The 17,218-nt window shown below is 45.7% G+C and overlaps 2 protein-coding genes across 5 annotated transcripts in view; one reads left to right on the forward strand and one right to left on the reverse strand.

The window, feature by feature from the left end:
• Positions 1-603: 603 nt before the first annotated feature.
• On the forward strand, positions 604-3,380 carry MRPL35 (mitochondrial ribosomal protein L35). Of its 2 annotated transcripts, XM_068189008.1 has the most exons (4): positions 770-935; positions 1,030-1,210; positions 2,650-2,794; positions 3,025-3,380. In XM_068189008.1, exons 1-4 carry the CDS (start codon positions 902-904, stop codon positions 3,211-3,213), a joined length of 549 nt encoding a protein of 182 aa, XP_068045109.1. In that variant the 5' UTR covers positions 770-901; the 3' UTR covers positions 3,214-3,380. The 2 variants fall into 2 exon arrangements, with proteins under 2 accessions (XP_068045108.1, XP_068045109.1); XM_068189007.1 differs by lacking the exon at positions 1,030-1,210 and having other exon boundaries at positions 604-935.
• A 4,034-nt stretch (positions 3,381-7,414) lies between these two features.
• Positions 7,415-17,218, reverse strand: part of REEP1 (receptor accessory protein 1) — a 64,924-nt gene continuing 55,120 nt past the window's right edge. For 2 of the 3 annotated variants that reach the window (XM_068189003.1, XM_068189004.1), the window contains 2 exons: positions 11,295-11,434; positions 7,415-9,283 (listed from right to left, as the gene is read on the reverse strand). In XM_068189003.1, the coding sequence (XP_068045104.1) occupies positions 9,212-9,283; positions 11,295-11,434 (212 nt within the window). In that variant the 3' untranslated portion in view covers positions 7,415-9,211. Of the gene's footprint in view, positions 9,284-11,294; positions 11,435-15,432; positions 15,576-17,218 lie in introns of those variants that run through there. The other variant, XM_068189005.1, reaches the window with a different exon arrangement.

Consider the following 17,218-nt stretch of genomic DNA (forward strand, 5'->3'; position numbering starts at 1 on the left):
CGGGGCGGGGCGGGAGGGCTCGCGCACTCCCGGGACCGTCCGGGCGGGACAGACTAGGATAAAATTTAAAATAAAATAAAATAAAATAAAATAAAATAAAATAAAATAAAATAAAATAAAATAAAATAAAAATCACTGAGTGGCTCGGGTCGCATGGGACCGCAGTTGGTCGTCTGGCCCAGCCTCCCTGCTTAAGCAGAGTCACCCCAGGGCGCCCGGCACAGGACTGGCAGCAGACAGCTCTGGCATGGCTCCGCTGAGGGAGGCTCCGCGCCGCTCGGGGCCGTGCGCCCCGGGGCGCGGCCGCCGCGCCGTTCTGCGGTGCTCAGGTGACACTTCCGAGCCGTCGGCTCCTGCCCATTCCCTCTTACCGCGCTGCCCGGCAGCGCCGAGCAGAGCCGGGTCCCCGCGCCGAGCGCTGACAGCGTTCGAATGACTGCGGACACGGGCGGACATGGATGAGGTCTCCTCTCAGGTCTCTCCCCGAGGCCGAACAGCCCCGGCTCTGTCAGCCTTTCCTCAGGGGAGAGCCGCTCCAGTCCCCCAGTCTGAGTGCAACACGGCACATTTCATAGCACGCGTCAACAATTTACAGCTGCAGCCTTTCACAGCTCGCTCATGAACCTCCTCTCGCTCAGAGCACTCAGAAGCCATTCTCATCTCGTCCTTCAGCCAGTCCGGCCAGGCACAAACAATGAGCTAAATCCACCCGGTGCGTTTTCTAGGGGACTTCAGTGCCTTCAAAGCCCCGGGGCGGAGGGTCGGTGTGTGCCGGTCACGAAAGGTGCCGGGAGCGGGGCGGACGAGGAGGACCCTGGGGGTGTGCGGGATCCCGGCTCGGCTGCGGGATCCCGGCTCCGTGGGCGGCACCCGGCGCGGCCCCGCCCGGCGCAGCGTGGCCATGGCGGCGGCGGCGGCCCGCGGGGCCCTGGCGGGTCGGTACCGGGGCCCTGGCGGGGCGGTTTCGGTGGCGGGGCTGGGGGTGTGTGGCTGGGACGTTTGTGCTGAGGCTCTCCCGTGTCCCCGCAGGGATCCTGCGGCGCTGGGCCTCCCGCGCGCTCCCGCTCGGCGGCCCCTGCGCCCGGTGCGTCGGGCACGGACCGGCCCCGGCCCCGGCCCCGGCCCCGGCCCCGGCCCCGGCCGCGCTCTGGACCCCGCGGCTGCTCAGCGAGAACCGGCCCTGGGCAGGGACCCGCTCGGTGCTCAGCAGGTGCGGCTGCGCGGCTTCTCCCTCGTGCGAAAAACCCTTAAGAGGGGTTTAAGATATGTCATGGGGGAGTTTCTCTCTCTGTGTCTTATATATATGTACTTAATATATATTTTATTTGTATACATTACATGTTTTAGATGTATTATGTTGTTTCATATAAATGTGATTAATTTGAAATACTATGAATTTCGAATATATGTATGCATATATATAAATATATTTTATATTAAAATATATTTATGCATAAATACATTTAGGAATATATATTTTATTCCACTACATACGCATTACGTAATGTGCAATATACTGTGAATTTATTATGTATCCTATAACATATATAATTTATCATCGTGTGTATTCATACTATGTTGTTAGTATAGTCTATGTTATATTTACTAATATAATATGCAGTATTATATAATTATGTAGTATTATATGCAATACATATTTTATAATATGTAGCATTATATGCAATATGTGTAGTGTGTATGTTGAAATTCCTCCATATATATATAAATATGAATATTGTAGAATCATTGGCTGGAAAAGACCTCTAAGATCATCAAGTCCAACCCTTAACCCAGCACTGCCAAGGCCAGCACTAAATCATGTCCTCAAGTGCCACATCTGCACAGATTTTACATTCCTCCAGGGATGGTGACTTGTCCATTGCCCTTGGCAGCCTGGCATCCATCCAGCTCCTTCTGTGAAGAAAGCTTTCCTTAGAGTCAATCTAAACCTGCCCTGGCAAAACTTTCTCTTGTCCTGTTGTTTGTTTCTTGGGAGAAGAGACTAACCCTATTCCCCACATATATATAAAATACAGATAGATAGATTACATACGGAGACAGACAGACATACAAACTCATGTATAATATATAAACCTCAGTCTGACGCTCTTGGGCTCCTTTTCACTCTGCAGTGGGTCTGTGTTTAGCCCCAAAGCCTCCCACTTCAGTCACCATTAATGCTGGAAGCAGGGTAAATTAGGATATTCTTTGCAGCCATGTTTTACACTTAGTCTTGTAATCACACTGTTTCTCTTGCTGCTGATGGCTGTTGGACTAGATGATTTACGAGGCCCCTTCCAGCTCAAACTATTTTGTGATTAATATTCTAAAAGTAATTTCTGAATCAAAGTAACAGCTGAATATTGGCTTCTGAGTGTTTGACTGCTTTTAGTAGATTAAAAAAAAGGTGCTCTGTGTGGAATAATAAGTTTGAGCTGAATTTTGACAAGAGTCCAGCCCTGACATTGGTATTTTACACCCATTAGGTGCTGTGCTGTAATATTAGAGGAGTCATTTTTACCCTTCAAACAAGCCACAGCTCTCCTGATCTCTCTGTGTGTGATAAAGGCAATGATTACTTTTAGAAAAAGGTGTTTCATTCCTGTTCTGTTTCCCTCTCCATTTTGGGGTTGATTTGGTTTTTTTTAGTGTCACACCTCTACTTCCAAGTTTACTCCAGCAGCCAGTGAGGACCCTCACCTACTGCAGCCTACGGAAAGGAAAGAGGAAAAGTGTGAAATCTGTGGTCAAGAGGTTCCTCCGGCTGCACAATGGCCTCTGGGTTAGGAGAAAGGTGAGATTTCTTTGGATCATGAGAACCTGTTCTTTACAGTCAGGATAAAGTGTAATTGTTTTCCTTCACTTGGAGGGCAGTGGCTGGTGTGGAAGTCAAAAAAAGCTCTGTAGAGAGACTTCCATTTTCCTGAAAGGGGGGCATTTATCCAGGTTTGCTGAGCAGTGTGGCTGTGTTTGCAGTGACCTGCTAAGAAATGGGGTTTTTCTGTGTGTGTTTTCTCCTGACAGTCTGGTTATAAGAAGAAGCTGTGGAAGAAGTCGGCTGCCCAGAAGAAGCGTTTGAGGGAGTTGGTGTTGTGCACGAGGACGCAGTGTAAACTCCTGGATAAAATGACCACTTCCTTCTGGAAAAGAAGGAACTGGTACGTTGATGACCCCTTCCAGAAGTACCACGACCGCACAAATCTCCGTGTGTAGAAATCTTGGGTTTGCACACCTCTGGGAAAGGGGCAGCGGTCGTGTGGCACGGTCTGGGTTTTGGAGCATACATCTGTACTGCCTGTACTTTTTTAAATAAACACATGCATATCATCTGAGCAGAATTATGGGCATCAATGCTCACAATAAAGGAATACTCAAATTTATCTTCATCTGCTGTTTGTTTTACTTAGCAGAGGTCAGGCTGGTCACCCACACATTCTGATGTCTGGTGGTTTCCTGTGATTGTCTGTCATGGAGGAATTCACTAAACAGCACTAAAAGTGAATAATTCAACATACTTAATCTTATTCTTTAAAATAAATATGTTTAAATAGCCCCAGAATCTATTTTTGTATCCATATTAAGTGGTGGCTCACTGAATGGAGTCTTCTGGGGAAAAAGGAGAGCAGGGTCCATCTTAGCATTGTTGCCTGTCACAATAACACTCTGTTGCCTTGTGTCCATGCTAGAAAGTGTAGGGAAAGAAAAAACCCAAACCAGTTTCATAGCTACATGCTGGTTTTATAACATTTTAAAATGTATTGGCCACCAGCTTTCATTGCAGGACTCACATTTTGTGCCCTCTGTTGGTTTTTGAGTAGTAGAATCTATTCTTTGTGTCCTGCACAACATCCTCAAGCAGACAAGTCAGAGTAATTTCTTGTTTATTTTTCCTTTAAGTCTAAATAGGCTTCATACTGCACATTCCTGGTCACACATAAATGGAACAAACCCCAGGGTTTATTGTGGGGTCTGTTTGGAGTGAGCAGATCAACTAGACCCTGGTTTTGCTAAGGGCTGGATCAGATGTTTTCTTTACAAAGCTGATACTCCAGAAAGTGTATGAAAGCAATACTTTAAAGCATTCCCTGATAACCCATTTTTGAGCAGACAGTCCCTGGTTATCAGCCCCAGAGATGCCTGTATAGCAGAGGTGGTTTGCTGTACAAGGCTGTAGCATTGCAATGAATTCACTAGTTACTCAGAGTGTTCAGTAGCTGTATTTTGTTCTTTTTCCAGTTCATGATACAGAAAGTTCTGAAGGACATGCAGCACTTAGTGAATACATCTATATACAGTCAGCCAGAATTCAGATAAAAATAATACAGCAATCAAAGTGATTATTCTGGCCTGCCAGATACATTGAAGAGACTAAAGATGTTTGGTTTTGTTTTTTGTTCTTTTTTTTTTTTTTAATAAAGAAAAGATTAAGACTTTATTCAAGATGGATATCAAGCAGTATAACAAAACCAGCAAAACATCAGCCTTTGGAATACTGTTGTAATGGCCGTCCTTGTGAGGCATCAAGTGTACCATTGTATCACAGACCTTTTCTACCCATCACAGGAAAGAAATCACACCAAGTGCACAATTATGAGCCTTAAACAGTTTGTCTAAACGCAAATCCCAACGTGTTCTCTGCTAGTTCAAATGTACTGGATGCAAAACAGGTACCTGAAACTAACAGCAAAAGGGAGACTGTGGGTGAGGAGCACAAGGGTTCATCACAACACGAGGACTCGCCAGCAGGCAGAGGCAGCAGGTTGTTTACAGGAGCAGCATCGTCTCCAAGCAGCTTTCTCCCTCCTAGCAGGAATAAATTGTCTGATTCTCTTTCCTTCTGTGCTGGGTTTGCACTTCCACAAGGTTTTTAGGTTGATTCATTCCAGGGTGACAGGGGCACACGTGAAGTCTGTCTTGTTTTTGATGGGATCCTGATTCAGCAGTTGGTGACTACTGGAGCTGCACTGATACTGACCCCTACGGCAGGAGAGGAGGCACAGAGGGGTGCACTTGGCTGCTCCAGGCTTATTTCTTCATAACTGCACGAGTTTATGGTAAACTGGGCAGGTCATTCACAGGCCTCTTTACCACAGACCACCTCCAGCTGCAGTTTCCCTCCCCTCAGCCTCAATTTTATGTGCTTAAAATAAGGATGTTTCACTGGAGCCTTGGGATGGGTAAAGGCTGTTTCCTCGGGCTGGCCTGCTCTCTTCAGAGTTCCACTCTCTCAACCCTCTCTGAGACACCAGGAGGTGCCTGCCTGCCCTACGGGACTGATGGTAGGGGCCAGCTGCCTGAAAGGCCCCAAAACTGGGCTTTATAAACTAAGCCAGATCTGCTACTTTAAAACAATCAGCCGAAAGATTGCTTGATTTTAGGAGGGGAGATCTGAAAATGCTCAACCAGCCTGCACACTCAGAGCTGGAAGGGGAAGGGAGCTGAGAACTGCTCCTTTCCAACACAGGCCTAGAAAGCATCCATCCATCCATCCATCCATCCATCCATCCATCCATCCATCCATCCATCCATCCACCCATCCATCCACCCATCTATCCATCATCCATTCATCATCCATCCATCATCTGTCCATCCATCCATCCATCCATCCATCCACCCATCCATCCATCATCCATCCACCCATCCATCCACCCATCCATCCATCATCTGTCCATCCATCCATCATCCATCCATCATCCATCCATCCATCATCCATCCATCCATCCATCCACCCATCCATCCACCCATCTATCCATCATCCATCCATCATCCATCCATCCATCATCTGTCCACCCATCCATCATCCATCCATCATCCATCCATCTATCCATCCATCCATCCACCCATCCATCCACCCATCCATCCATCATCCATCCATCATCCATCCATCCATCATCTGTCCATCCATCCATCATCTGTCCATCCATCCATCATCCATCCATCATCCATCCATCATCCATCCATCCATCCATCCACCCATCCATCCACCCATCTATCCATCATCCATCCATCATCCATCCATCCATCATCTGTCCATCCATCCATCATCCATCCATCATCCATCCATCCATCCATCCACCCATCCATCCACCCATCTATCCATCATCCATCCATCATCCATCCATCCATCATCTGTCCATCCATCCATCCATCATCCATCCATCATCCATCCATCATCCGTCCATCCATCTATCCATCCATTCATCCACCCATCCATTATCCATCCATCCATCATCCATCCATCCATCATCCATCATCCATCCATCCATCATCCATCATCCATCCATCCATCATCCGTCCATCCATCCATCCATCATCCGTCCATCCATCCATCATCTGTCCACCCATCCATTATCCGTCCATCCATCATCCATCCATCCATCATCCATCCATCATCCATCCATCATCTGTCCATCCATCCATCCATCATCCATCCATCCATCATCCATCCATCATCCATCCATCATCTATCCATCCATCATCCATCCATCCATCCATCCATCCATCATCTGTCCATCCATCCATCCATCCATCATCCATCCATCCATCCATCCGTCCATCATCCATCCATCATCCATCCATCCATCCATCCATCCATCCATCATCCATCCATCCATCCATCCATCATCCGTCCATCCATCCATCATCCATCCATCCATCCATCCATCCATCCATCATCCATCAGTCTGCCATCCATCCATCCCTCCATCCCTGCCTCCTCTCCTGTGCGGGGTCCTGCACACCCTGGGTTGCCAGGAGAGGTCAGCAGCAGCGCAGGAAGGCGACTCACCGAACCGGGCTCGCTCCTTGGCAGAAGCTCCAGGGAAAAGCTGGAACAAAAGACTTCACGGGCGGTGTTTATCCGGAATGAACACACCAGCTGTGACACCGAGCTGACAGGCTGGGGGCAGCCCCTGTAAACAACCTGTGCGAGGAAGGCGAGGAATCAAAGCGAGTGGCCGCTCTCGTCTGTACAGAGCACTGGAGCACAAGGAGCACGAGTGCACGAGGTCAGGCATTCACGTCTGTCTATCTATATGCAAATATACAGCTCCGCTGATAATACATTTTTTCTTTTCCAGAGATATGAAAAGGTTTGTTTTTCTCATTTATACAGTGAATGTTTTGAGAGATATAAGGCAACTCCCTTGTCAACATTTCACCTCAGCACTTAAGAAATGCTAAACAGTCAAGTTTACAGTAAAACAGCAGATTAGACGCACATTAAATAGTTTTAGTGAGAATCAATGTTAATACAGCGTGTCTGAGATTAGAACTTGTCAGATGTTATGCAGCTCTACGTTGTTTGGGTTATTTGGCATAATTGAGTGCAAACTTGTCAGCTTCTTTTTTATCTTACAGCAGCCTACTGCATAGCAGGGAAACATGGCTTGCTTGCAACAGGATTTTATTTTCCGCTAACAGTGCAGGCAGTTTTCCTATTTCTTTTTAATGTTAGCCAAAAGAAATCAAATAAACTCTAAAGCTGCTTAGAAGTAAAAGACATAAGCTTAGCTTCTCAAAGCTTTTGCTGAGTATCTTCCAGGGACTAACTCTTCTGTAACTGCTCTTTAGACAGGTTTGTTTGGGTTTTTTTTTAATTTACTTTCTGAAGAATTTTTCAAAATTTGCAAAATATGACTGAATCAGCACATGAAAATAAAATTCTCAGGTAATGAGGCCAAATACTGTGGCAGACACAGGAAACACCTGCTTGATTTTCCATTTCCTAGACAGGTCAGATAAACATTTCTGTGTGCGCGTGATTTTTTTCTTTATTCCCCACACATGTAGGAAGCTGTGGGGGTGACCTCAGGGATCCACCACATGGGCAGCTGGGATACGGATGTACACCCGGCAGAGAAATGGTTTCAAAGGCCACTTCAGAGTTATCTCCAAGCCTGGCACACTCCAGCTGGCTTTTGGCACCCTGGGCTGCTGCACCTGAGCCAGAAGAACAGTGACACCATCGAGCCCCTGTGCTGATCCACTGGTGATGGCACATCCTAGATAATGCTAAATCTTTTTCTAGTCTACGTGACAGGTCCAAGAGCAAACACAAAGGGTCATGTAATTAACTTATGTGTGAATCTCACATGCTCAACACTTACAAGAGACACCAACTTGAAGCACAAATACACAACCCCTACCATGTCTTCCTCTTCTTTTATATTTCCCATTTATATATGGATACAAAGAAACCACTCAGTTTGGTTCTTGTGGTTCTAACCAAACTCCAAGCTACAGGAGGAACTCCAGGCTTCCAAAAGCAGCTCAGACCCAGCACCCTCCTCTGCTCATGCAAGCAGAAGCAGCCCCTCAGCAGCAGAGCAGAGTGCTGGGACTGGCACTGTTGTAACAAGGGAAAAAGGTGTTTTTCCCTGGAAATGCATCACTAAAGCGATTCTAATTTCTGTTGCTGCAGCTTGCTCAAGCCTGGCTTGCTCACACTTTAAAACTCACAGTAGAACATTGGCCACAAATGGTGGGATTTAGTTCTTCTACGCATAATTTTCCACAAAATTCTCTCCTGGCTCAGGCTGATCGAAATTAGGACTCTCCCTTCATTACATCATTGAAACATTTTTTTTTTCTCTTGCACATCACTTCCTCATCCTCTGTAAGTGGTTCTGTCTCTGTGGGTTTAGCACAATGGTTTTCACAGAACATGTGATTTACTTGCAGAAAAACGCAGTTGCAGCTCAGCTTTTGCTAACAAATCTTGGACATTTTGTACAGTCAGAGTACTTTGACATTTGTTACATCATTCACAGTCTTGAGGAGGAAGGGAGGAAAGAGAAATCCATGGGTTCTGCAAATCCACTTCATCCATGATAAAGCCATAAATAAATACACTGTCGATGTAGCATCATGAGTAACTGATTACTGTTGTTTCCTCTGGGCATTCACAGAGCAAGAGCTATGCAGACACAAATGAAACTGTAAATGCACACTGTGGGTGGGTGCACACTCTGCAAACCAAACCAGGACCCCTCACCTGCAGGTGCCTGCCAGACTGTCCTACCCACGTCAGGGACAAACGCCAGCAGCGTGCCACAGAAGGATGCGGAGAGAGGAGGGAGAAAGGCCATGTCTACAGTGCTGTACATCAAAGCACATCCATCCCACTGCTGTTTCCTACTTTATGAATGAGTAGCTCTTTAAGGCAGAAGAGAAACATTCTGTGGATCTTGGTGCTATTGGCTCATTGCACTCACATTGTTTCAGTGGCAGAGGACGAGGTACTTTTCTTCCTGAAGCGAGGTCTAAGGGTCCTAGGCGGTGCCTGCAGAAAAGCAAGACAAAACTTCAGAGGCAGAGTAGGAAACACATTTTTTTTTTCCTTACAACTCACCCATTTTTGTGGGACCTCTGTGGCAAGGATCCTGTTCCATGCACGAAGTAATGCAGAAGTTTTGGCCCTGAAGATCAGTAATGAATGGCCAGCTGAGGACTAATCTCTTTAAGAAACCTGTTGTATACCCAGGTTACATCAACACATTCCCCTCTGGTGCTTGGTTAGATGTGTGGCTAAAGGCTGCTAATAACTCAACAGTTGAAAGAGCCAGGTCAAACTGGTGCCATTTACAGCAGCTCATGGATCTAGAGATCAATCTGGTGGCAGAAAGCCAGCTCTGATGTCTCCTAGCCCATCCTGCCCTGTCCAACCCATCCCAGCTCCTTGGAGGGTACAGCTCATGGCATTACAAAGCTGAAGGGTTTCCCAAGACACCAGGCCTGTAATTCTGATGAGGTAGAACTCTTTAAAATCGCCCTCTTGCTTGGGAAAGAGGCCAGACAAAATCTGTTGAAATTATTTTAGAAACCAGCTATTGGAATTCTGCCTTGTAGTCAGCTGGTGGAGAGCTTTTACAAGGAGCCCTGACTGCCCAGGAGGAAGCAGACCAACTCCATGAATTTGGTTTACTGTGGTTAACCCTGTTCTCCAGACTCAGACAGACATTAGTTAGGCTAGCAAACAAATGAAAGAAAAAGCCCTAATCTGCAGTGCCTACTTCTCTCAGAAGAGTTCTGGTGTGGCATTGTGTCTCATGAGCTTCACAACAAGAAATGGTTGTGAGATGTTGTAACAGGGCATGGAATCTCAATGTGGAGGCCTGTCACTGCACCAAGTAACAGTGCACGGTGTGGTAGGCTCTTCTACTCCATTTACATAAACATTCAAAGCCTTGTTTTCTTAGCAGCATTGACCTATATTTACCTGTAAGGACCTGACAGAACCAAAGCAAGGAATTTTCTGTTTTAGAGGACTTTCAAACCCAAGACCATGACATGTTTCTGCATTCCCATGATGCAGCAAGGTATTCATATAGACAAGGGGCTGCAGCACGGTGAGGTTTTGTTTAGCCTCCACCTAAATCTCCATTTTTTTTCTAGCTTGACCACAAACCAAAGCAGTTTCTCACAGAGATGGGATTAATCCAACACTTCACCCCATCTTCCAAGCCTGAAATCTTACCCCAGGTCCCCACGGTGAATCCCCAACAGCACAACAGATCTGGATGGGATGGCTGTGCCCAGAAAGCCCAGCTGGAGCAGAGGTGAGGAGCAAAGCTGCTACGTAGAGCAGTAATGGATCCCACACCACAGCTGACTCCATAGCTGCTGGCTCGGAGTAGCTCTCTGCAAACAGGAGCCCAGGGACACAGTCAGACCACTAGAGCAGTACCTCCTGCAGCTTGGGAGAAGGCTGCTCTTGGGGAAACCTTGTGGCTCTTAAAGCAAAGCTGTCATTAACTGCACAGCCAAGACTCTTAAATGGGGCATGAACAGCTCTGCCTCCTTTGGGAGGCCACTGGACAGCTCTGGGAGTAACTGGAGAGGCTGCACCTTTCCATGGCTAGAACAGAGCAGCCCAGACTTTGGTGAAAGTCCCCACAGGTAGGACAACCCAGCAGAAGGGATTGCAGCTGCTGACCAAACCACATTACTCTGTTCCCTCACGCTGAGACAAGAGAAGGAGGAAACCAGCTCAGCTTCCCACAGGTGGAGATCTCAGCTGCTGGCTGTGCTCCATCCACCCTGCCCAGATCTGCAAGAAGTCTTTGCCTACAGCACCTCCCACAGAGGTTTTATTTCCTCCATAACAAAATGTTGCAAAAATTTTGGCAAATCAGAGTGAGATCTGCATTTCCTTTAGTTCTTTTGTTTCCATGAAGCAACTTAAAGTGTATTTAGTGAGTTTAGACCAGAGATAGGTGTTTGTTCAGTTGAAGATTCCAGCTGAAGGATCAAGGAACATCATAGAAGGAGGATACTTGAAAATATGTAAGTACCTCAAGGGGCTGATCCTTCTTTTTGGGCCTTTTGTTCATGGATGCACAATCGTTCTCTTCATCATCTGAGAACACTGAGCCTTTTGTTTCACAGTTTGTCTCAGGTGGCTTCTCATACCTAATGTCCACACTTATTTCACCTATTTAACACAGCCATTTGCAGCCTAAATGTGATGACAAGGGATGAGGAAATCAGTGATGGTTTGATTCACACAAATGTCACTCACTGCAAAGCCATGCATCTTCCAGGAATTAATAGAAGGGTCACACATCACACTCTAATAATAGCAGCTGTGGGGTTAGAAATCAATAGGCTCTTATTTACATAGCCATTATAAAGTCTACTTTGATTATTTTACACAGAATTGAGACTAAATTCACAGCTTCTGCTGTTTGAGAGGTTGACACTAGAAAGAGATTTGTTTGTTTGTTTGCTCAGGGATAAATAAAATAACTGATTTCTTGAATTTCCGGTTCCGTCTATAGCTCCTGCATCTACTGCTTCCTCTAGAAGGCTCCAAATGGGTGTTGAAGTCCTCTGTTAAGCACAGAGAGACCTGCCTGGGATGCAGAAATAGGAAACACAGCAGCACTTACAGACTTGAAACTGAGAGTGGTCAAGGCAAGCACTCAGTCTGAGATCCACTGAACTTCTCAGAAAGCTTCACCAGGTATTGACTGGACCCTCATCGAGTGGGTGTGTTGCTGGAAAGCCAGTGCAGGGAAAAGTCTCTCTGTCGCTCTGGAGTAAATGTGGTGGAGCATTGGCTCTGCTGATGTTCCTGAAGGAAGTTTATGGCCTCATAACTTCAAACCACAAACCCTTGGTGGTTCTTACCCCTGTAACTTATGGCACAATCTTTGTGGGACTGGTCGTGTTACACAACACAATCCATTTGCTGCCTAAATACAGACAGTAAATGAGACACTATTTTTAATGGCCAGCCCAAAGCAAGAGGTACAGAAGAGGAAACTCAACATGACCAAGTTTCCTGCTCTCCATAGTTTCTTACCAGCAGGGCTGGAGGCTTCTCTGTTTAACTGAGAGGGCTTTTTTGATTCTGAAACATGGTAGGAGTGGAACTATTTGCTGTTTAGCTGGCATTAATCAGAATTGCTGGGTCTATACGTTGTTGCATGAACATACATAGAGATAATGCTCTGTGCTTCTTGTCTCAGCCTGACTGTAAGAGTCTGCTGGACCAAAGACTGAACTCCAAAGACTGAAACCAAAGACGATTCTTAAACATCTAATACTTATTAATCCATTTTGATTCTTAAAGCCCAAAAGAACTGAATTCTTCGACAGCTCTTTCAGTTGCTTTACAAACAGGGGAAATGATTTGGCTACCACAACACCACGAGTCACTAGCAGGTCACTGGGGCTCTCCCCAGTGCCAGATGAAAGTCAGCAGCTAATCACTCTCAGCCCACAGGATGCAGCTGCTGCTCGAGACAGCAGCCTGTGCACACCATCTTCTGCCCACTGCGCTTCTACCCCTTTATCACCATGCACATGGGCAGGCTGGAAGACACCACTGCAGGTCTTCAGGAAGAGCTGGAAGTTGACTTTTTCCTCAGCTGTACTGAAGTCGTTGATAGTCACGTTGCACAGAGGCCCAGGATAATGCTGAAATGTTTTTCTTCTGTGTAGGACTGTAGTGTGAGTACTGAACTGTGGGGAGGATTAAATGTTCTATAGATCACATGGCAAAACAGTACAGGAATGTTTTGGTTTACTATTTTATCCCTCCACTTGGGAAGTGATCTACCCAGAGCAGCCTAGCTTCTTGGATGTGGAAGCTGTTCTTTGCTTCCTGCCTAAGCCAAATCAAAATTTAGTCAAGTTTAGTAGAAGTGGGTCAGAACTTCTTCTAATGGCCTCACTGAGGTTTGCACAGTGGCCCAACAACACATCTCCAGCTGTGTGCCACTGGGAGCAGACAGGGGCTTTCTCCAGGGAAAAAGGGCTTTGAGTGGGACAGGATGGAGGGGTGTTGGAGAACCACAGTTAGTGTGGTCAGTGACCAGAGTGAGGAGACACTGGCTGCTGAGGCTGAGTGAATAGAATCATGACAATGTGCTCCCATTCTACAACCAGCCACTGCACTGGAAAAGGAGACAGAAGGAACTGTTAGCCTGATAATGCTTCTGTGAATCCCATGGTTTTGCAGCATACATTGCTTTCTTCATTACTGTTCTCTCTCTTAAATTAGATGCTGGGCAAAAAAGATACCCAGCAAGCTCTGCCATCCATGTCACCTCCACAGCAGGAACAGTCTCCTACAGGGTTTTCCATTCTCTCCATCAGTCCAAACATCACATCCATGTCCTGAATCTGCTTCCATGAAGATAAGAGAAGAGCTCAGCCTCCAAGCTGGTGCATACTGCTTTGATCCCTGAAGCTGAGAGGTCTGTAAAGTTCACTGGAAGTTGGGCTGATGCCCTCTTCTTCCCTGCTCCACATCATTGTGAGTGGGACACTGAAAACCAGCCAAATGGGAACCAGTTTAGCTTCAGCCTCACTGAACTGGAAAAGGGAAGATGGGCTCTCCTAGGTTTTTCTACTACTTTTCTGGCCATTGCTGAGAAAAGATCTTTAATACACACGGCACTTTCCTGAAGACCTGGAGCAAGAAGGGAGGACTCCCTGCCCATCCTGCCTTGGAAGGACATCTGTATTGTGAGCAACCCAAGCTCATGTTGATCTGCCAGAGTTTGGGGTGCCAGCCTTTGTCCCACATTTGTGGAAGCCTTCTGCTGTTGTGGGATGGCAGAGAACTCATCTCCGAAGAGTGGCTGCTGTGTGAGCCCCAGCTCTGAAATTGTCCTTTTTTGTGAATATGGTGATGACATGATAAAAAACTGATTTTCTGACACCAAGAGAGTGAGTAAAAATGTAAAGCAGGGGTTAATCAGAAGAACAAACACACATGTGAGGAGCTGCTGAGAAAGGAGATGGAGGTTTAAAGTGAATGAAAGGGCTCTGGGACACCAAGATTTGTTACCAGAGAAGGTAAAGATTGAGGAGCAAAACATACTGTCAGGGCGGGTACATGCATTTTGAGGACAGCACTTGGCCTTGGGTGACCTCCTGTGTGTTTCTAAGAGCCATCTTTATGATCTGAGGCTGTGGGGCCTCAGGTCACTATCAGATGTCCCCAGAGTAGCAGAGTCAGCAGTGTGCGCTGCTCCAGGGAGCAGCCAACAACCCCAGGGACTGTCACAGCCAGGAGGTGGCTGTGTGAAAACACAGATCATACTCCAGACCTTTGCCCTGACTCTGTTTGGGAGACTCTCACTCCCCATCCCAGGGTGGGCTGTGTTTTAGGTGTCTGCACCTGTTACATTTATGGCTCCACATCTTTGTATGAAGGAGCTGAATTGCTGTAGAAGTGGGAAATGGGCTGGTCTTCCAGGACTAAAGCTGCTGCTACCTCTTGCAAATACCTTTTCAGTGCACAGGCCAGATTACACTCCTGTTTTCACTAAAGCAAGACTGAATCTGACTGTAAACAGTCTAAGGAAACAGATTATTCCCTTAATTCCAGTTCCTATCATTCCATCATAATTCCTCCCAAGGGAACTGATACAACCACCACATTGTGTGGGAAGCCCTGAAAATGGGCACATTTCAAGTTAAAGTGCTTTGCAGAGTTGGGATCTGAGCAGTTAATGCACCTCAGGGAACAACCCAGCACGGACCAGGAAACGTAGGGCCAGATCATTGCAATCTTTGATCTCTATGATTCAACAAGGTTAAGAAATTTCACTTGCAAAACTCTTCCTACAGCAATATCTGGGATTCAGTAGTGTGCTGGGGTTTTTTTTCAGCAATTACTTTGGTTCAGACTCTGGTCCATGCTGCCATGTAAATGTGTAACAAATTCCTGTGGATTTTCATGAGTACAACAGAAGTCAGGACCTGGCCCACTCTAAGTGCAAGTGAACAAATGACTTTGATCTAGATCCTCTGAAAAATCTGGACACTTAAGTACAGTTACAGTGGGAACCCAGCAACTTTGACATTGGACCTCCCCTTATTTTGTCAGGCACAATACTTCTTTCTCCCATCACTTCAATTCCTCAGGAGCAATGGGGAAAACCACAGTCACAGACTACACAAACCAAGAGCGAGGTATTGTATTATTGTAATGGAAGGTAAAGTCACTCCAAAGTTAAGCCTTTCCAGGGGATCATTCATATAAAGAGGTTTGCACACCACTTTATAAGCACAGGAGAACAGATATTTATTATACGATGGCCATCAGCTTCTTTCCCCTGCAACAAAGATAAATTCACCATCATTTCCAAAAGACATTGACCCAAGTCCTGTACTTCCCCAGCAATTTTCATTGCCAAACCAAGGAGTTAGGAGCAGCCAACTACACCAGCACACACTGCCCAGGAGCCACCAAACAGAGGCAGACATCCTTTCCAAAGCTGGAGTCAAATGCAACCAAAGCAAACAAGCCTAATTACATCAACAAAGTCATCCGTTAATGAAAACACATCCCACAAATGAGTGAGTTGTTAAGTGCTAGTCTATTCCAAACACCTCAGAGGAAAATTCATGCAATCTGTAACACTTACATCAGAGTCCCATAATATTTACATAGAGAAAAAGAAAGAATAAACTGTTAGGAGAAAACATTTGGGTGCAGAGGGGGAAGGAACATTGTTTCAGAACACATAAATATTCATCTTTGCTTTTATCATATCTGTCATTCAGCTGGAGTTTATTAAACAACAATTAATGTTTTAACTTTCTGCTGGTAAAATGCAAATGTATTTAAAACTACTGATTTTCTGTGAAATTTTTTTCTTCCCTGAAGTAACCAAAGTACATATGAAACTATTTTTAAATCTCAAAAAGAGAATCACAAATTGCTAGTCAGAAATACCAGCGCAAAGCGATGCAAACCAGCCCTGTAAAAATTTGCTTCAGTATTTAGTAAAGGGAAATTTTAAGGAACAAAATGCCTAGAGCAACAGAAAATTGTTGCTTGTTCTTTAAGTTCAACAAGGTTGAAAAAAATCCCTTGAATGAGAGCTGGAAGCAAAATTGGCTAAGAACCAAAATAAAGCCACCTACACCATTTAATTGAATTAGTTCAGAGATGTACAATCAGCCCCCATGACATAAAGTCAGCTAGTGTTTTTAAGGCACTTTCCACTGTAATAACTTATGTGCACTTCTGAGGGTTGGATTCAGCTAACAGACCAATAAGGTGATTTATTTAAAGCACAATTAAGTGGATGTCCCATCGAGGCCCTTGGTGAGCTGCACTGCTGGTTGGTGTGATCTGTCACCTTGTGGAGCACAACCCTGCAGGGCACACCCAAAACAGACCCGTTCATCACTAATGTCCCTGCAGATTTCTTACACTGCCTAAGGCTTCTGATCAGCATTTTAGTATTAAATGCCCCCTCAAATACTTGCAGTCCCAACAATTTTCCTGATATACAGCTGATTCTTCAATTCATGAGAGATATATTTATTCTCTGCAAGAATTAAAATGGTTTCTCCCTCTCAACCATGCCCCAGGTCTTTGCAACAGCACCTAAGAGACGTTAGTTGAGAGAACACCACCAAATATAATTTTGTTACTTCTTAAAAGCTGCTCCCAAGCAAGACTGTTTAACAATGAACAGCGTTTAAGCATTTGCCAGGCACTGCCAAAAGACAAACAGATATCCCTGGAGATTTTCACTCTGTCCTCTCTGAAAGGGAAAAAGAGCTCTTACATAACTGTACTATTGTTCCTGAATGCTGCAGCCTGACTTTCCACAGAACACAAAGGAGATAAATCAGAAACTCGAGTTAAAACCTGGAAGGAGTTCCACCAGCAAAGGCCTGGCTCTGAACAAGAGCAAGAGGAGCTGGCATAGGAGCTGTCAAAAAGATGTGCTGGAGTATATGT

This window comes from Anomalospiza imberbis, chromosome 4 (assembly GCF_031753505.1).
Source record: "Anomalospiza imberbis isolate Cuckoo-Finch-1a 21T00152 chromosome 4, ASM3175350v1, whole genome shotgun sequence".
Lineage (NCBI taxonomy): Eukaryota > Metazoa > Chordata > Aves > Passeriformes > Viduidae > Anomalospiza > Anomalospiza imberbis.

What these genes read in the sequence shown, in the direction of transcription:
- MRPL35 (XM_068189007.1), top strand. Translation starts at nt 619, where the DNA reads ATGAACCTCCTCTCGCTCAGAGCACTCAGAAGCCATTCTCATCTCGTC. An exon ending in GGCCCGCGGGGCCCTGGCGG is followed by an intron (nt 936 to 2,649) that starts GTCGGTACCGGG and finishes GGTTTTTTTTAG; the next exon opens with TGTCACACCTCTACTTCCAA. An exon ending in GCCTCTGGGTTAGGAGAAAG is followed by an intron (nt 2,795 to 3,024) that starts GTGAGATTTCTT and finishes TTCTCCTGACAG; the next exon opens with TCTGGTTATAAGAAGAAGCT.